This window comes from Ursus arctos, chromosome X, assembly GCF_023065955.2.
Source record: "Ursus arctos isolate Adak ecotype North America chromosome X, UrsArc2.0, whole genome shotgun sequence".
NCBI lineage: Eukaryota > Metazoa > Chordata > Mammalia > Carnivora > Ursidae > Ursus > Ursus arctos.
In genome coordinates, this window is record NC_079873.1 from 7,010,333 (window position 1) to 7,030,878 (window position 20,546).

Genomic DNA, 20,546 nt, shown 5'->3' on the forward strand with positions numbered 1-20,546 from the left:
AACTCATGTGCCATACAAATACATTTGCTCGCCCGGAGTTTTCCAACCCTTGACCTATTCCGTTGTCTGTAGAATCAAATCCAGAGGTTTATTTGCTTTTAGGAGGGTCTTTGTGACATAAGCAGAATTAGAATGAAATATTTTCATTTCTTTTAAAAAATAGCTCAAACACATCTTGACCTAGTATCCGTTCGACTTTTAGACACTGAGTCCTTTAAATAGCTTCGTTGGTGCGTCTTGGTGGTAATGAACCCTAGCCCGAGGAAGTCAGTTCCTGCCCATCTTTGGTCCGAGTGTGACTGTCCCACTGAGCGCCAGTGGGTGGCTGCCGATCAGCGGCTGGGGCTCTGGCCAGTCTCATTTTCTCCTTGTTCATCCCAGGTCAGTTACTACTTTCCCTTGAAGACCTTGTGGAGGTCCTTTTTCGCGGCCCTGGTGGCAGCCTTCACGCTGCGATCCATCAATCCCTTTGGGAACAGCCGTCTCGTTCTCTTTTACGTGGAATATCACACGCCCTGGTACATGGCCGAGCTCTTCCCCTTCATCCTGCTCGGGGTCTTCGGAGGCTTGTGGGGAACCCTCTTCATCCGCTGCAACATTGCCTGGTGCAGGAGGCGCAAAACCACCAGGCTGGGCAAGTACCCGGTGCTGGAGGTCATCGTGGTGACCGCCATCACAGCCATCATCGCCTACCCCAATCCCTACACGCGCCGGAGCACGAGCGAGCTCATTTCCGAGCTGTTCAATGACTGCGGGGCCCTCGAGTCCTCCCAGCTCTGTGACTACATCAACGACCCCAACATGACACGGCCTGTGGATGACATCCCGGACCGGCCGGCCGGCGTCGGGGTTTACACGGCCATGTGGCAGCTGGCCCTCGCGCTGATCTTCAAAATCGTCATTACCATCTTTACCTTTGGCATGAAGGTCAGTGAAGGGGAAGGAGGTTGAGGGGCGGGGGGGGGGCAGTTCATCTCCTTCTGGGGATGGCACCCTCGTCGCCAGAATAAAATGGTGACGGGGAGGGAGAGGGGGACTGACCTTTCCTGACCGTTCTCTCATGCGGGGCACTTGACGTTCTTTTTAAGCCCCGAGAAGCGATTCTAGATTGTGATCATTTTACGGGTGAAGAAGCGAAGGCGCAGAGTACGCCATTCATACCGAGCTGTGTGTAGCTTGAGGAGTTTCCATAAAATGCACGCCTGCGTAATGAGCACCCAGGACCCGAAGCAGAACATTTCAGACCCTGCAGAGCCCCTGTAGTGCTGCGCTGCCGTTGCCTTCTGTGCGGGACTCTGATGATTTGTTTCGCTTAAAAAAGGCTAGGAAGCTGTGTACTTGCGTGGGTAATGGTCAAACACAAACCTGAATTTTTGCCTTAGGGGCGAGGATGGGTGGACTTTATTAAAACAGCCAACTGTCTCCCACCCATCGTTCCTAGCAAAGGGATTATTTGTGTGTCCGAGGAAGATGCCAGCAGCCTCTTCTGGTGCCCGCTGGGGGAGGTCTACTTTGCAGTTACAGGGAGTTAAATGACTAGGAATCAGGGGCCACTCAGAAAGGAAGTTTCTTCTTCAGGAACACCTCAAAGTCTAGAAATTATCCTCGAGGATCCCAGCTTACCTGCAATTCGGTTACAAATCCGCTTCCATCCTCAGATCGATGACCGTCCTGGGCAGCTCCCAGGCACGGCTGGCAGGATGCTGGGCAGTGTCTGTGAACACGGCGAGTCAGGCACGTTCTCTAGCACACGTCCCATAGCCAGATAAATGAAAGCACATTTCCACACAGCAAAGTGTGAAACACATTGCCACCAAGATCTTCTAGTTTCCATAGTCTCGTTCTTTGCCGCCTTTCACCGGGCTTGAAAATATTCAGAATCCTTCTTGGAAAGTACACTTCGTTAGGAAGAGGGAGCAGCAGATGCTGGGCCACTGTATACTCATGGGGACAGTGAGCCCGTGGAAAGCTTCCGAAGGCGCAGGGTGGCTGCAGCGAGCCGCTTTGTTTGACCTGTGAACGGTCGCACGCCTTTCTTTTCCATTCTCATGCTGCGGCTTGACATTTAATTTTAAAAGCAAATGTGAATGGCGCGCAAGGGGAGAGAGAAGGCAGGGAGTGTCTCGAGGGACAGACGTTCACTGTGAATGTCATTCGCAGTGGGGCGTATCATTCTTTAATCCCCAGCAGGAGAACCAGGCCCACTTTTGAAGGAGAGGAAACGAACGTGTAAAATTGCACTCCGTCCAAGTCACCGTAGATAAGACTGATAAATGGGTGAAGTCACTTGTCCCGCTTTGTCCCCCCGACCCCTGTTTGGAAGCGTTGCGCCTCTTCCGAAGACGAGTGCGATGCCAGCCTGTTGGGGGGACTGCTCACTGGGAGTGGGGAAGCGGCCCGCGGACTCCCGCCCTCACACTTCTCTTCCTGTGTGCCCCCTGGAGATCCCCTCAGGCCTCTTCATCCCCAGCATGGCCGTGGGAGCCATGGCGGGCAGGATGGTGGGAATCGGCGTGGAGCAGCTGGCTTACCATCACCATGACTGGATCGTCTTCAGGAACTGGTGCAGGCCCGGAGCAGACTGCGTCACCCCCGGACTTTATGCCATGGTGGGAGCAGCCGCCTGCCTAGGTACAGCCACAGGTGGGGCGGGCCAGGGGGGCCGAGGGAAGGTGAGCTAGGCCATGCACCGCCAACAGGCCGCTCTGGTTTAGGGCACCGGTGAGGAGGACGTGGACTTGAGTGTTGGCCTTCTCAGCATAGGCCAGCTTGTGTTGCTGTCGCAGGTAAGGCCTAAATCTCAGTGGCTTAACGCATCAAGGCTTATATCTTGCTCATGATACGCAGTTGGTTCTCATTATTCGCGGAGCCATATATGGCAGTTTGCCTACTTGCTGTGGAATGCGTGAGGTGTCTAGCATGTATGTTCCCAGCTCCGGGGGAACGAGGTGTGAAGGCGCACCCCCTTGTCTCAGCTGGGATACTGTACGCAAGTATCCTTTTTGTGGTCTATTTAGTGCCATGTTTTTTTGCATTTTTGTGAAAGGTTTTGTTTTATTTATTTATTTATTTATTTAATTTTTATTTATTATTTTTTTAAAAGATTTTATTTATTTATCTGACAGAGATAGAGACAGCCAGTGGGAGAGGGAACACAAGTAGGGGGAGTGGGAGAGGAAGAAGCAGGCTCCTAGCGGAGGAGCCTGATGTGGGGCTCGATCCCATAACGCCGAGATCACGCCCTGAGCCGAAGGCAGACGCTTAACCGCTGTGCCACCCAGGCGCCCCAGGTTTTGTTGTTTTAAACGGCCCCCAACCATAGTGCTAAAGTCCGTCTGTGATCCTAAGCACAGGAAGGCTGGGGTGTGTCGGGGAAGTCTTTTCAGGCAGGAGTCACAGCGCTGTTGGCTGTGAGTTCAATGCTAATGAATCATCTACATGTATTAAGTAAGGTGTCTTTAAATAGAAATACACATGAAATAAGGTTCTCTATTATAGATTGGTTGACCAAGATGTTGTGTGCAGAAGCTCGCAGAAACCTAACCTTGAATTTCCCCTAGGGCGGTGATTCAGTATTTGCTCATTCAGTGTTTGTGGCACTTTCTAGATCATAACCATGAATAATGAGAATCGACTCTGCGTGTGCGTGTGTGCATGTGTGTGCACGCGTGTGTGTGTGTGTGAGTGTGTATGTGATGTGAGTTAGTAGAGGGCTTTTCTCCACTCAGTCATTCAGGGCCCAGGGTGACGATGGAGTCCCCACCATCTTGCAGCTGCGCCATCTAGAATAGGGCTTTCAGCTGGGGGCAGTTGTGCCTCTCAGGAACACTGGTAAAAGGAGGAGACGTTTTTGGTTGTCACCCCTCTGGGGGTGGTGCTACCAGCATCTAGCGGGTGGTGGCCAGGGATGCCGGTACACAGAACAGCGCCCACATCCCAGAATGATCCAGCCCCGAGTGTTCCTAGCGCTGAGGTCGAGAAATTCCAGTTCAAGCTCATTGAAAGACTAGTAGGAGTTGGTATGGATTCTTCTTCTAAATACCGAAGGACAGAAAGTTGGGTCCCTGTCCTGTCCATAGCCACTAAGAATCTCTACAGTTTCCCAGCTTATGGGGTTCTGGAACAGAGCCACATTGCTGTGTCAGAAACCTGCAAAGCCTATGTAGGATCCACTCACCAAAAAGCCAGCCATGTGGTCTTGGGTGAAGAGACAACTCAATTGTCTTCTTACTGAAGAAGAGCCCCCCAGTCAGGTGTGACTTATGGCCCCCTGACGTAAGCCTGCATTGAACAGAGCCCCGCCAGCGTTCCAGAGTCTGCCGTGGGCAGCATGTTCTCTCTTCAGAACAGGTGTCTGGAGAATTTAGAGCTAGCTTGTCCATTTCCACAGTTCATGCCCTCTTGAGGGTCTGGAGTTGAGTTCCAGAATTGTATTCCTGTCTTTGGTTGCAGGTGGAGTTACCCGGATGACGGTGTCGTTGGTGGTCATCATGTTTGAATTAACGGGTGGTCTGGAGTACATCGTGCCCTTGATGGCGGCAGCCGTGACCAGCAAGTGGGTAGCCGATGCCTTTGGGAAAGAAGGCATCTACGAGGCGCATATCCACTTAAACGGGTACCCATTTCTGGATGTGAAGGATGAGTTCACCCACCGCACGCTGGCCACCGACGTCATGCGGCCACGGCGGGGCGAGCCGCCTCTGTCCGTGCTCACCCAGGACAGCATGACCGTGGAGGACGTGGAGACGCTCATCAAGGAGACCGACTACAACGGCTTCCCCGTGGTGGTCTCCAGGGACTCCGAGCGCCTCATTGGATTTGCCCAGAGGAGGGAACTGATTCTCGCAATAAGTGAGTAGAGAGAGGGAAGCTCGTCCTGTACTAAGAGGCCAATGGCCACCTTTGTCCCCCCCCCCCCAATTCCCAAAGAGGTCAGAGAGACTGCAAAGGTCAGAGGGCTTTAAGCCAGGGCTCTCACACTTTCTCGAGCCTATTCCTATCCCCTAGGGATCTGGTTAAAATGCAGATTCTCGGGGCACCTGGGTGGCTCAGTCGTTAAGCATCTGCCTTCGGCTCAGGGCGTGATCTCAGGGTCCTGGGATGGAGCCCCGTATCGGGCTCCCCGCTCTGGTGCGAGCCTGCTTCTCCCTCTCCCACTCCCCCTGCTCGTGTTCCCTCTCTTGCTGGCTGTCTCTCTCTCTCTCTGTCAAATAAATAAATAAAATTTTTAAAAACTAGTAAAATAAAATAAAATGCAGATCTGGCTCAGTAGGTTTGGGGGGGTTGGAGAGACTGTCTTTCTCCGAGCTCCCAGTTAATGCTGCTGCTGTGGGTCCCTAGGTCCCACTGTGAGGAGCGATGTCTAGGGAGAGACCCGCTTGGCCGGAGAGTGACCGCGGCGTTTGCACGCGGCCTCTGGGGCCCACCCCTGCTACGTGGCCCGCTGCCGCCGCTGCCTTTTTAGGGAATTGTCACGTGAAGCTGGGAAGAATGGGGGCGGGGGAGCCCGGACTGGCCCTGGGGAGCTGCTCTCAGAGACAGACTTTCAGGCAGGCTTCCCGGCTTCGCGGGTGGGTTGTCTCGGCCGCCTCCCTGGGCACCGCACAAGCCCTTCACGTCGCTTGGTGGCATTATGTCCCACTCCACTACTCAGAGGCCCACGCAGGTCAGTTCTGTGTGATGCTTTTCCTCCTGGTGTGCTCGCTGGAAGCGGCGGGGCCGAGGGGCAGCCTGTTGAGTCGGGAGAGGCGTGAGCGGGCAATGCCTGGGTGCGGTGTACCCAAGACAGGGGGCTCAGAGAAGCAAGCCTGCCGGCCCCGTAGCCTAGGGATGCCTGCACTGACAGGGAGGTGGGAGGTGGGAGTCCCAGGATAAAGGCCTGGGTGTGAGCCATGTGGAGACCTAGGAAGAAGGACAGCGAGCCTCGGAGACCCCCTCGGGGTAGAGTCCCACCGGCGCTCGTGAGGCAGCAGGGCAGGGACCAGCAGAGCCCCCCACCCCGTGGTGCATGGCTGGGGCCAGTGCCGTCCTGGTCAGCCCGCCTGCTGCCGTGATCTCCCCATCCCGGCATCTCACGGCCGGCTGGGGCCCACGACACGGCTCGTGTGGACACTTGATGACTTTACCACGTATGTCGGCTTCCAGGGTGTTTAAGAAGTTCGCCAGTGGGACTTGCCCGGGTCTTGTTGCGCATGCCCTACTGGGAACACACCTTCACCAGATGACCCTTTGCTTATCCCTGCGATTGGTTAACTATTTCTTTTTTTTTTTTTTTGAAGGTTTTATTTATTTATTTGACAGAGACAGCCAGCGAGACAGGGAACACAAGCAGGGGGAGTGGGAGAGGAAGAAGCAGGCTCCTAGCGGGGGAGCCTGACAGTGGGGGAGCCTGACGTGGGGCTCATCTCAGAACGCTGGGATCACGCCCTGAGCCCGAAGGCAGTCGCTTAAGGACTGCGCCACCCAGGCGCCCCTGGTTAACTATTTCTAAGGCTCCCTTTCAGTTTCTAAAATCTCTTTGTGATGTTAAATAGCGTTTCAAATATCTTTAAAAGTAGTTTCATCAAAGGCTTTATAAAAATAAGTTTGGGGGTGCCTGGGTAGCGCAGTCGTTAGGCGTCTGCCTTTGGCTCAGGGCGTGATGCCGGCGTTCTGGGATCGAGTCCCACATCAGGCTCCTCCGCTGGGAGCCTGCTTCTTCCTCTCCCACTCCCCCTGCTTGTGTTCCCTCTCTCGCTGGCTGTCTCTCTCTGTCAAATAAATAAATAAAAAATCTTTAAAAAAAAAATAAGTTCGCATAAGCCGTATCCTCTAATTTTAGTTTGTTGCTCAAACGTATTTACCTCCCCCAAAGCAACAACTGGGTATATATTTTAGACACAACAGCACATTTGTGCGTATGTGTTCAGTGATGCTTCTCTTTATTATAGGTCCTGTTGCTTAACAGGTAGGTGCCTTTGGGCGTAAATATTGCTTTATAAATAATGAGGTTTGTTTTAGCTGTATGAGCAGGGTTGGGTTTGTTTTTAAATAGTGTAGTCAGCAGCCTTGAAAACTTATTCAGTCCCTAAAATCTTTTAAGCAAACGCTGAAATTTAAAAACTAAAGTAACGTCACTGGATCTATTTACCTATTGTGCGGCTCCAGGCACACCTGCTACGAGACAGCTTACTAATTTTGCTGAAACCCGTTACTGTAATCAAGTGGGAAGCAGTAATTGTCGTCAACTGGTTAGTGAAGAAATTTAAGCTTGCCGACAGAGCGGGCTCTCAGAAGCTATGTTTGGAATGTCTGAAGAGGCAACACGCCGTGTAAATAATACCTATATGCTTTCAATCAGACCGATAATAGTATAGAAGCTGCGGTTTACATGGTTTGTGGAAAACGCACGGAGTGTTTCACTCTAAGCAATCAGAAAAGCTGTTTTCCTGATCTGTGGAAATAGAAGAGTCCCTGTACCCTGGTGGACAAACCCTGGTGGACCTGTATTTGCAGAATTATGGGGCCTTTTGTGAATATAGAAATATGCCTTTAGCATTTAGCTAGTGACTATCTCATGCCAGTTTCATTTTCAGGGGAATTAGGAGCAAAGATTATAGATAGGTATAGATCCAAGATAGTTTGGGTAAGAATGGTAAATGAGGCAAATAAGGGGTTTCCTTACATATCATGTTAAAATTGTAGCAGCTGGGGCGCCTGGGTGGCTGTCAGTTCAACGTCCGCCTTCGGCTCAGGTCATGATCTCAGGGTCCTGGGATCGAGCCCCATGTCGGGCTCTCTGCTCAGTGGGGTGTCTGCTTCTTCTCTCTCCCGCTTGTGCTCGCTCTCTCTGTGTCCCCCCCAAATAAATTAGTAAAATCTTTTTAAAAAAAAGCTGTAGCAACTGCTCACGCAAAGCTGAAAGCGTTCTGTCATTTTCCAGCCATCTCTGGAATACCAAACCATAGCCGAAGTCCTTGTTAGGGAGCGGTTAGCCCACCTAGCACAGGCGGCGCACTTCCCCGTCATGTTCTGACACATGGGGCCGCGTGTGACCCATGTGCAAATTCCCAGTAAATGGGACTTTGGCTCTCGGTGCTGTTTGCAAATTGGAGGCTCTTTCTGGGCTCAGCAGGGCTCAGACTCTTCTAGTCTTGAATTCTGCAATTAGGTGAGGACGGGTTCAGAGAGGACTCAGCGGGAAGCCGCACAGATGATTAAAGGGTTGGAAAGTTAGAGTCACAGGCCAGAGTTAAGGGAACCCTCATTTTTTTCGTCTGGTGGATGATTTAATGACGATTCTCCAGCATGTGGAAGGTGCTTACTTGCAGAAAGGGATCTGCGTCCGGAACTGAGCAAAGTCTCAGATGTGTTGGAAGGGCTAGTTAGGGGTAACGCGGTTTCTCCCTGGGAGGGCCGTCCGTGATTGGAATAGGCCACGGCGAACAGCGGTGTCATCTGCTTTCTGCTGGGGCTTGAAACACATGTGCAGAGGGACTTTTCCGTGCTGCAGCGAACTGTAACTTCTCCTAAAATCATCTGGTTTGTCTTCTAAATAGTTTTTATTTTATCTTTATCACATCTTCTTTGTACCGACCACCACTATCGTTGCTTTCAGTTTCCCATTTTAACCTTTATAAGTTGATCTGTTACATGGGAGCATTTTTGACGAACAGGATGGGAGAGTATTATCTCTCTAAAAACGTGATGACTCCAAAGGTAGAGCTTCTCCGCCTTAACGCTGTTAACATTTGGGGCCGGTCGTTCTTTCTCGGGAGGGCTGTCCTGGGTATCATCTCCCGGTTATGACAACCAAATCAGGTCCAGATATTTCCAAATGTCCCCGAGGGTCAGGGCAACATTGCTCCCAGTTGAGAACCGTTGCTCTAAAAGCCATGGGAATAGCTTCCTGAGTATGTGATTATTTCCAGCCTTAAAATTGCTTGGTCTGTCATAGTTTGTGAAATTTACTTTACCAGCACTCTTAATTGCCCGCTCCGTGCTTGGCGTTGTCATCGTATCGTCCGCTAGAAAGTGTACCTTAGCAGGTATTCACAAAATGCACCTTGTCTTTCAGGAGCTGTGGCCACTGATACCAGTTCTGGTAGAATAGATAACAAACCTCCTATATTAAGAACAGCTTAATTGATCTTTAAAACAGTTAAAAATGAAGTTTGTTACATTCTTATTAATTAATTTGTTTGTTTTCAAGATTTTATTTATTCATTTGAGAGAGAGAGAGAGCACAAACTAGGGGAGAGGCAGAGGGGAGAGGGAGAAGCAGACACTCCGTTGAGCTCTGAGCTCGAAGTGGGGCTCGATCCCAGGACCTGGAGATCACGACCTGAGCCAAAAGCAGACACTTAACCAACGAAGCCACCCAGGCGCCCCCATTTTTTAAAAGTAATACACATTCATGGAATATTGGGGAAAGCAGAAGCAAAAGGGAAAATAAAAAAAGGCACCCACTTTCTCAACGGCATAGAAGGCCATGGTTAATATTTGGTGCTTTTCCTTCTTACCTTTTGGGTCTTGTACATATGTAAACGTGGGGCGTTCTGGGGGGTTTCTTTTCTAACACGGGCTTCCATGAGTCCCTGGGCTCTGGGAGTCTACACTCTTATAGCCTTGGATCATGGCAGGGTGGGGAGTTGGGTTAAGCTTTCCTACGGGGACTGTTTCTTGTGCACCCACCGTGTGCTGGCACTGTTCTCGTCGTTGGGAGGCTGGGGGGTGGGGGCAGGAGCCAGCCTCCGCCCTCTGTGAGCGAGCACGCACGCTGTAGTTCGTTGCAGACATTGTGGTGACCGATGAAGATTTCTTGTCCAAACCGGGAGTACATGGTTGACCCTAGCAGAGAGATGCAAAAAGCTTTCTTGATGGTTCTTCCTTTCATCAGCTATTGGCCTGTACGTAGCACCCCCCCCCCCCGCTCCCACCATTTGCAGGGTTCAGATAAGTCTTGATAGTAGAGTTCCAGAGTGGCCTAGCAGAGCCCTTCCAGAGAGAGCAGCGGTTGCCACTCTTGCAGTTGCAAGGAACATGGCTCACATCTCTGGCTCTGAGCCCAGCGGGTGCCTTCGATTCTTTTCGGCAGTGAACAGCTCCTGGGCTTTCCTTCTTCGTGTCTCCTATGTGAAGTAGGCTCTGTTCCGCCCGGCAGGCAGAACCAAGGACGCTGATGTTTAGTACAACTACTCGTTCATTCACCTGTGATTGATTCAGCATGCATTTGGCAGATATCTGTTGAGTACCTACTGTATACTAGGCGTTGTCCAGGCACTGGGAATGTATTGGTGAGCGGGGAATCACTGAATTAGCTGCTGTTAGAATCAGGGCTTCTAACCCAATTAGGAGACTCAGAGGAAAGAGAAGGGGGTTATTTATTTTGATTAGTGGATTGACAGTTTACTCAGTTGTATTTGGTTTTATGAGGGGTTCAGCAAATCATGTGCTCAGTTCTTGATGGAGGTTTGTGGCTTGATCCAATCCTGATGAGCAGGCAGTTAGAATAGCACATATTAGAGCAGCACATAAGTATGTGTGGATAGTTGCCTCCTCGCCTCAGTGCTCCGGGCCGGAACTATCTCGATTTAGGAGAGAAATGTGCAGTGTGTATCATGTAGCATCCACACTTGAAAACATGTTGTGCCCCAGCGTCATCTGATGTTTGTGGTTGAATCCTGTCCCATTTGATGTAACGAGATTTAACCTGACCCACATACTGTGCCGGCATTTGCCCAGCGGGCCCGTTGTTCCTCTTTTAAACAGAGACCCTTTTTCAAACTCAGCCTGACCCCGAATGCTGCCAGTTTTCCATTAGAGTACTCTATTGCGATAAATGGCCTTAGAGCAGACAGTTAGAATTTTATTTTTTAAAGAACAATATAGGTGAATAGTAGTCTTTGAGAAGGCAAGAAATGTATTATAGAAACCAGGATCCATTTTAAGGCAAGCCTCACTGTACATTTTTCCTAACCTTTTCCCATGAACCAAAAGAAAGATTAAAATTCCAACAGAAGGAAAATCGCCTTGGAGAAATATCTTGAGACCGATGGATTTATTTCATGTGTGACTTAAAATAGCCTGGGTTTCTAGTACTGCATAAAGCTGTATTTCTAATGAGTTCCTGTTACCCTACTTTTTGGGGGCTTGCTTTTGCATATCCTTGCCTACAGATAGAAAGAGGCTAATTGTTACCATAACAGTTTTACTATCTTTCTTTGACGAATCCACAAAATGGTCCATTTTTAGGAGAGAAGATCCAAGAGGTGGGGGGAATGTGGATTTTCTGGAGTTATTTCTGTGGTCCCAAGGGTCATATTTGGGATTAAGCTGCATTTCTGGGCTGTGAGCCTGGGATGATGGTCCTATTGGTTTTTGTTCCTTTTAGGATTCATAATGCCATTTGGGCCAGTTAAAAGTTAGTTTGTAAAAAAAAAAAAAAAGAAAGAAAGAGAAAGAAAGAAGGAAAAAAGAAAAACAACTTATTGAGGTCATTGGGCAGCTAAGCGAGGTTTCTTGTCATGTTCAACTTGAGCCCATGATGAGGTGAGGGAGTGTTAGGAAAGCACGGGTAGAGGGCCCAGGGGGAGGCCAAAGAAGTCTTCTTCTCCCAAAGAAGTCGCCCTGCTCAGGCCCACGTGTCAAGACTTTGGCAATGAGTGATGGCGTCACAGCAGGGGGACCCTTGCACGGCATTAGCTTAAGAGAGATGCCAATTTCACAGATGTTTGGCTGAAGCCCCTCATTAGGAACGTGGCATTTGCCCTCTGAACCCCTTCTCTGTGGGATTCTGGGATGCGGATCGAGGGAAAACGTGTGTTCCTGTGGGTGTGGGCCGGAGGGGCTTGCTAGCAAGGGCCTCTGTGTCCTCACTGTTCCCGCTCACCCATTCCAGAGAACGCCAGACAGAGGCAGGAGGGCATCGTGAGCAATTCCATCATGTACTTCACGGAGGAGCCCCCTGAGCTGCCGGCCAACAGCCCGCACCCGCTGAAGCTGCGGCGCGTGCTCAACCTCAGCCCGTTCACGGTCACGGACCACACCCCCATGGAGACGGTGGTGGACATCTTCCGGAAGCTGGGGCTCCGGCAGTGCCTGGTGACGCGGAGCGGGTGAGTGGCCCGGCGGCCGTCGACGGAACCTGGGCTCTGGCCGGAGTCCGAGACCAAGATGAATGAGTCACGGTCTCCGTCCCCGGCCTCGCGGGGCAGCCGGAGCGGCGGGAAGGCGGGAGAAGCCTCCCGGCCTGAGGCCGAGGGTTGAGTCAGAAAGGGCAGGAGCCAAAGGGGAAGGATCTGGGCTGCTTTTCCGCCCCCCGCCCCCCCATGGGGTGGCACTTGGCTCGGGGAGAAAGTACAGCGTGCGGTGCTGTCACGCAGGAGCGGCCGTGAAAGGCACAGGCTCGCGAGAAAACCGGGGCGGGCCCAGTGGTTAAGAACTACGTAAATGCTACGATTAACACATCGCTCTACCTTGCGGGAGCGCTGAAGTTTTGTGTAGAAGTGGGGGCCGTAAGGGCTGCAGCTCGCGACCTGTGTCCAGTGGAACCCGGAGCGCCACTGGGCTGGGGGCGCCAGCTTCCCGCGCCATCAGAAATCACACCGAACTTCTGACTCCCCAGAAACCTAACCACTGGCAGCCTGCTGTTGACCAAAGCCTTACCGGTAACGTGAACGGTTGATTAACACGTACTTCGTCCGAATGTGAATTATAGACACTATTCTTACAGTAAGGAAAATCATAAGGAAGAGACAATACACTTATAGTACTATTCTGTATGTTTTGAAAAAAATCTGCATGTAAGCGGACCCATGCAGTTCAGACCCGTGTTGTTTAAGGGCCAGCTGTATTCCCGTGCCCCTGGGGTCCTCTGCGGGCAGTTTTCTACATTCACCTGGAATTTCTCATGGATGGCGTGACCCATAAGCAAATGTGAGGTTTGCCTTATGCTCAGACTCTTCCCTAATATAGCAGTTTGTTCAAAACAACCTCACGTTTTCAAAGCAGCTGTTCCCCAAGAGCTGGGAGGTCTGGTGGCCCCATGGCATTGTCTCTGCCGTGGCAATATTACTTTTGCTTTGTGTTGCCGCAAGCCAGGAAACGAGCGTTGCAAAGATCAAAGGTTCATGATGGCGTGAGAGGTGCTGTGCCCCAGGGGCCATTCTTTGAGCTCAGAGGTGCACCCCAAATCCCACGGCTTTGGAGGCTTGGGTAGAGGAAGAGACTGGCTCAGTCAGGGTAGCTGGGAACCTAGGGTTGTCCGCCCAGCATATTCCTCTATAGGCTTGAGGGGAGGAGGGTGGGAATGGGGCTGTAGAGACACTGGCACCCTAGCTGTGTGGAGGCCTTAACGCTCGGATGTAGTTTACACTGCAGAGCCCACACTCCAGTTTAACCGAGCAGTTCTCAACCAGGGTGATTTTGCCCCCCAGGATTTCCGGTGTCCCAACTGGAGAGAGAGGGGATGCTCCTGGCACTTAGTGGGTAGAAACCAGGGATGCTATCCGATAGCCTGCAGTGCATGGGACGGCCCGCATTGCAACAAAGACTCACTGGCCCAGAAGGTCACTCTCTCTGGAACTCAGTGACTGTGGACTAGGTGCCCGTGAACAGCCAAGTGAGCCCTCCTCACTCACTCACTTCCTTCCTCCTGTCCTGGCTGTGCAAGGGGCCGAATGTGCACACTGACCCAGAGAACCCCTAGCCTGCACAGCACGCGTCCTCAGCTCTGATCGCAGCCAGGGGGGCTGTGTTGCACGTGGGAGGGACAATCGGTAGGCAACAAATAAACGTTTGGGGCTAGAGATCACTTCTGCTGGTGATTTTTAAAGGTCCTCAGTGGGCTGCAGAATCCCCCAGAGGATTAAAGCTCCAGGTTAAACCCAGAGAGTGCTGGGGCCACTGCAATTACTGACCCCTCGGGTCTGGGGGGGCCTGTGAATATGTATTTCTAGCAAGCTGTCGGGTGCCGCTGCTGATCTCTGGGACTCCACTTTGCAAAACGCTGAAGCCAGCCCATTTACATACTTGAATTTCCAGCACTCGGCATAAATACCACTGTGATCACCCGTGGCGTCTCAAGTGCATAGCAGTTTCTCTTTTCCTTTAAAATAATAATCCAATGTCAGTTATCATTGGAATTTCCAGTTCTGGCAGGAAATTCTGCCCTTAACGCCCGCTCACACCTCACGCAACCCCATGAGGTTTTCCTGTGAAGATCTGGGTGCTGAAATTGGCTCCGAATGTTCTGCGAGAAAACAAAATCGCACTCTCTCTCGCTCTACATATTTTAAACAAACACAGATGCCGCTGTTACTGCCGGCGAGGGCTCCTCGTTTGCGGGCCTTTCATCTCCCGGGCTCTCGGCCAGGGCAGGCGCGTCCTGAGCCGGCTTGCGTCTGTGATGTGTTCCGTCACCATGTGCCTTCCCTGCTCACGGCGAGAGCCCCAGCTCGTCCTGTGGACCTGCGGCATCTGCAGGATTTCTCAGGGCTCCAAGTTCATCACGAAACCACACCAGGAATCACAGAAGTCTCTGTCCCCAGAAGGCCTGAGTCTACGAAGCCTCCAGGGGCTAAACCTGCATTTGGGGGGGGGGGGATCTTCCCCACAGAGGATCTCGAAAGGCAAAGCGGGCGGGGGAGGTTGAGTCCTATCTCCCCAAGCCTGCTAGGTGGGCCCCCAGGACTTGGACGGAGTGGCCTTCTCAGAAGAGCCCAGCTATTCTAATTGGATACGTTCATGGCCATAGATTGGCCATTTATCATTCCCTCGAATCACTTGAACTGCAACCCAAAGGGACTGGAAGGTCAGACACTTGATTTACATCCAGTGGGACATGTCCCGCCACTAAGGGTCTCTGCCGGATTTGACGTCGCCTCCTTCCGGTGGGTGATCAGCTTTCCTCTTGTGCAGTCATTGTTGTAGGCCAAGGCATAGTTTATGCCCGAACCCAAGACCGCTCTGAATTCGTGTTTCCCCAGAAACACTGTGAGCCGCTGGACGTGGCCGTATTAGAGTCGCAGAGCTTTAAGAGGAGGTGCTCCAGACTGCTCCGGGGTGAAGAAAGGCAACACGACCAGGCTCTACAGATACAGGAGGGGGGTGTGAGTGCGTGCGTGTGCGCACGCGTGTGGTAGAGTCCTCGTGGCTTTGCAAACACTAACAGGTCCTACTTTTTCAAAGTAACATTCACTTCATCACTGTCTTACTGGGCGTCTTTCTGACGGAGACCTGGCGAAGGCTCAAAAGATGTCTAAAAAGTAATAAAGCCAAGGAGCTCGGCATCTACCAGGGACATGGGCATAATCCAATTTGGGTGGTTTTACCCAGGTGTTCTAGAGGACGAGGGCCTGAGCCAGGCTTTCAAGGAGAAAATGGCAAAGGGCAACAGAGCCGTGTCAGTTGAGCGGCTGTCCGCTAGTTGGCCATCACCAGCAGCAGAGCCCTCCCCGCCACCGCGGAGGACCGCACCTTAGCTGTCCCCCCGAACCCAGCTGCTCACGCCGCCTCCCATTTCTCCTCCGACCCCAGCTCTCTCAGTGGCATATTATAGGCACAAGCTGCTCGCCTTTTTACTGTCCCTTTTTTATTTGATTTTTTTTACGTTTGATTACTATGTGATTATTTAATTTTATTTTTTATTATGTTCGTTAGCCGCATGAGCTTTTGGCGTAGTGTTCCGTGATTCATTAGTTGCCTATAACACCCAGTGCCCTTTTCGATTTTAAATGCAAGGGAAGAACCGTCGTGGCCTGAATTGTGTCCCCCCAAATTCGTATGTTGAAGTCCCACACTCCACCGTAACTGGGTTTGGAGATGGGATCTTTCAAGAGGTAATTAGAGTGAAATGAGGTCCTCAGGCTGGGGCCCTAATCTGATAAGACTGGTGTCCTTATAAGGACGGGAAGAGGCAGCAGGGATGTGCAGGCCGAGAGAGAAGGCCATGTGAGGACTGCGAGCCAAGGAGAGAGGCTTCTGGAGAAACCAAACCTGCCGGCACCTTGGTCTGGGCCTTCTAGTCTCTGGGACCATGAGAACAGTCATTTCTGTTGTCAAGCCCCCCAGTCCGTGGTGCTTCGTTGCGGCCGCCTGAGCTAAGTCCCCGCCCTGACTCCACTTGGCCGGTTTAGTAGAACAGCCTCTTGTTTCACGGGACATCTTCAACCTTACTGCATTTTGATACATTTTAGAAATGTATTTAACGTAATATATGAACACAGTTGAAGCCAAGTAGCTCTAAACGGCCGGAACAGGAAGCAATTCCTGATTTTATCCTTCTGCACCAGCACCCCTCTCCTTTCCGGGGACCCCTTTTCTCCCACAAGGGTTTGTTTTCTTCAATCAACAGACTATTTTTTAGAGCAGTTTTGGGTTTATAGAAAAATTGAACGTAAAGTATAAGGTTCCCATATATCCTCTCTTGTCCCCTCAATTTCCCTTATTAACATCTCGCATCTGTTATATTTGTTGCCTTTGAGGAACTGCTGTTGCTACGTCATTAACTCGGGTCCCTAGTTTACATTAGGGTTCGCTCTTGGTGTGGTACATTCCATGGGTTTTGATAAATGGAGAATGACCTGTAGCCACCATTAGAGTATCACACAGAGTGGTTTCTCTGCCCTAAAAATCCTCTGTGCTCCGCTTCTTCGTCCCTCCCGCCAGCCCAGGCAATCCTGATCTCTTGACTGTCTCCATGGTTTTGCCTTTTCCAGAATGTCCTAGAGTTGGATGTGGCCTTTTCAGACGGGCTTCTTTCACTTAGTGCTATGCATTTAAGGATCCTCCATGGCTCTTCATGGCTTGAGAGCTCATTTCTTTTTAGTGCTGAGTCATATTCCATCGTCTGGAGGGGACCGCAGTTGATGGATCCGTTCACCTACTGAGGGACATCTTGTTTGCTGCCAACGCTTGGCAGTTACGACTCAAGCATACATCTTCTGAGAGTTAAGGAAATTATTTTATATCACCAATAAACTGTAATTATACGGAATCAACAGTGACTCAGTATGTCATTCAATATCCAATTCATATCAAATTCAGATCCAGAATTCTTTCAAGGTTCACACATTGCATTTGGTTGTTTTCCCCTTTAGGCTTTCATCTAGAACAGTTTCCTTTTGTTTGTTATTTATGACACAGATTTTTTTTTTTTGAAGAATCCGGATCTGTAGTCTCACATTCTGAATCCGTTTGATTGCTTCCGCGTGGTTTGGTTTGGTTGAAGCAGTTTCTGGCGACATGCCAGCATAGATGATGTCATATCGTCAGCTCTTCCAGCTTTGTTGGTGATAAGCTCTGCCACTTACATGAGGTGGTGGTGGCCAGAGCCCTCCATTGTAAAGGGACATTTTTCTCTCTGCACGTAATCTGTGGAGGGATCCTTTGAGACCAGGTGAATTTTTTGTTTTCCAGCAACCATTTACCCAGGGTTTTAGAAATCCATGGATAATTCCTGACTAAACTAATTACTACATTGGGGGCTGCAAATGTCGATTTGCTGATTCTGTCTCGCTTTCGCCTGTTTTTTGGACCGTCACGATAGAGTCCTGGTGCTCTCAGTGTTTTGACATCCGTGTTGTCGTTTTTCTTTTTATTTCGCATGCTTTTCAGGCCCCCTCTTGTGATTTTCCTCTTTCCCGAAGATGTTCCTATGAGATGGAGGGGAACAGGTAGTGCCCGCCCTCTCCACCAGGGTCAGAGGCGGGCAAACTAACACCAGAAAACAGTCACTTTTTCAGGCTTGGTTAAGGTCCAGTGTGGTCAGGGACAGAGACGTCAGAATTCTGGCCTCACCATTTCACCGCCCAGCGTCCATTTCACCAGAGGTAACTGAGTCCAATGCCGCTCTGAAAGCTTGCGTTCCTCTTCATATCCCCTTGTTTCACAGGAGATGAGTTTGGCTGATTTGGCTTTAGCTAAATAAATCACAATGTATTACACTTGTGTTTTCTGATTTGGAGGTATGTCATTATGTTATATAGATACAGAGTAGAAATCTTCCGTTTTAATAGCTGCACAGTATTCCAGCGTTAGCCTGACACTGTTTACTTCTCATTCTTATTTCTTGGGTGTGCTGGTGATAGGGTGAACAGCATCTTGCAGACTCATGTGGCCAGTGGAACTTTCTTTCTCCAAAGAAACGGTGCACATCCCCTTCTTTCAAACCTTTTACTTTACCGAGGGGGCATGATTTGTGCCAGCAGGTGATCATTTAAGTAGTTAATACAATCAAGATGGAGGAAGGGCTGCTGGGAATGGTTGTGCAAGTGTGTCCTGTGCAGTCCCGGGCACTCTTTACACTGTCTCGCTTGTGAACAGTGCTCCTTGGGGTTGTGCGGTGTGTAGTCTAGGGGGCCTGACACAAGGAACCCTGGTAAGAGGCCTCGTTTTTGGAAGTTGAAAGCAATGGAATTTCGGAAGAGGAGGTCATTTACATATATGGCCAGAGATACGAATGTCAAACTTCGCCCGTCCAGCGTGATAGATTTAAAATAGGATCAGTTATCTTATACTTTAAATACCTTATACTTGGAATTTCTGTGATGTGGTCCAGTTTCGACAACAGCTTTCACAAGCCCTTTTTTCAACTGATTATAGGCTTGAAATTCAGGAGAGCGTATTAGTCATCGTAGGTTTATTGCTGTAATTAGCAAGCTTGCCGTCTCAGTGGCCTAACACGATAGCGATTCATTTTCCCCCACGTCACACCCAGTGTGGGTTTCAGCAGGCGTGGGCTCTGCACCATATTGTCATCCAAGGACCCCCAGGTCTTTGAATCTGGTGCTTCCTGAGTCAGTCCTCTGTGACCTCAAGTCCTTCACTGGCTCCTCTGCCTCTGGCTGCCAGTTGAGGAGAGAGAGTGTCAGGAAATGTGCAGGTGACCTGGGAAGGCCATCTCTCCTCTCTACCTACGTGCCGTTGGCCAGAGCCCACTCTGTTGTCCCCACCTAACTGCAAGGAAAGCTGAGAAATATCTCTCTGTGTGTCCGGGTGGAAAGGGCCCTGGGGTTTAGGGAAGGCATGAGTCAATATTGCAAAGCTGATCCCTTTCCTCTATTTTGTTTCTTCTCCAGGAGACTTCTTGGCATCATCACGAAAAAGGATGTTTTGAGACATATGGCCCAGATGGCGAACCAGGACCCTGAATCCATCATGTTTAATTAGAAACAAGGTGGCATTTATTTTGAGAAAAACACAACTGTGTCATTTTAAAAGAAATAAACAAATGATATGTTATTATCCTAATGAACGATTATGCGCTGGGGGCAGTGGAAACAAAAGCTTTGTTTGAAAGGGAAAAGGATGAAACCTTTTTTAAAAAAAAGACATCAACGAGTAGGCGTTTTATAGCTTTAACCCCTTATGAGTTTCCAGCTGTGTTTCTTAATGAGTTTATTAACTGCCCTGGGGGCATGGGGGTGGGTGTAAACGATGTGGTTTGTACGAGGACACGGAACACAAATGCTGAGTCCAGAAACGTTTGCCCATTGTGTTTAAGGCTGATGTTTGTGAAGCTTTGAGTCCAAAAGGCAAAGGAGTACTGGCCTGTCAGCATCTTTTATTTATTGGTTCCTGAAGTTTTGCTGCTATTTTACTGAATCGGACTAAAGATATTTGCACTTACTTTGTTGGAAAAGAAAAAAGAAATTAAATTGGAACATAGTGAAAACTAAAAGTATGCCAGTGGGTTCACTCATGACCATCCCATTTCTTGCTCCTGTTCTCAGCCTAGCGTTTTGCTTCTCCGTCAGTTTCCGAACCAACATCCAGGGTCTCCTGCGATGAGGAGTATGAAGAAATCATTTCTCTAGGCAAGACCAGCGTCTTGGGACTGCATAACAACTCCTGGCATGTTTAGTGCTGCCCGTATTTCCTTCCATACAAAGGGATTCATCCTGATTTTGAGGATATCTGCACCTGCTCGTTGTGTTGCAAACATGTTGCACGTGCTTCACCTGTTTATTGCCATTGCCCTTGTGTTCTTACATACTGAGCAGTCCAGCACTTTCCATGGGCCATATTCTGTATGCTGCCCGCTTGTCGTAAGTGTGCTTTAATTTCCAAATAGCGTACACGAGGGTCAAAACAGGCTACCCAGTGTTAGTACTTACTTTTCCTTTCAGATCTTATTAAATACGGCTGCAGAGAGGGTGAGGCATACGAAGTCTCAGTGGGAACTCCTCCAAATGGATTGCAAGAGAAATACTAAATTGATTCTAAATCTGTTCCATTATCTTCTCCGTAGGATGCAAAACACTCAGCTTTAAGGTCTAAGCATGCACTTTCATCCTCGTACGAGAGCACAGAAGCTCAGGGTTAAATCGTAGACAGCCAGTTTCAGCACTGGGCATCTCTGTATTGAACTGAATGGTGCATTTCTCTCTTCAGTCAGGACTTTGGTCTTCTCTGGGAGAAGGCGTGGCGCTGTGGATTAGGTCCACGGTGTGCTCTGTGTCCGTATGATTGCTCCCACCTGCCCTCTCAGGCCAGTCTTTGCTCTTCCCAGCTCATGGAGCGGCCCTCACCCTCTGCGGACTCGTCATTGATATTGACGTAGCAGG

General features: G+C 50.1%; 1 protein-coding gene across 2 annotated transcripts in view; it reads left to right on the forward strand.

The window, feature by feature from the left end:
- The window catches only part of CLCN4 (chloride voltage-gated channel 4), a 63,810-nt gene extending 44,150 nt beyond the window's left edge, over positions 1–19,660 (forward strand). For both annotated transcript variants that reach the window (XM_026478153.4, XM_044391872.3), the window contains 5 exons: positions 382–927; positions 2,445–2,631; positions 4,453–4,851; positions 11,879–12,095; positions 19,059–19,660. In XM_026478153.4, coding sequence (XP_026333938.1) covers positions 382–927; positions 2,445–2,631; positions 4,453–4,851; positions 11,879–12,095; positions 19,059–19,149 — 1,440 coding nt within the window. In that variant the 3' untranslated portion in view covers positions 19,150–19,660. The remainder of the gene's footprint in view (positions 1–381; positions 928–2,444; positions 2,632–4,452; positions 4,852–11,878; positions 12,096–19,058) is intronic.
- Positions 19,661–20,546: the final 886 nt, after the last annotated feature.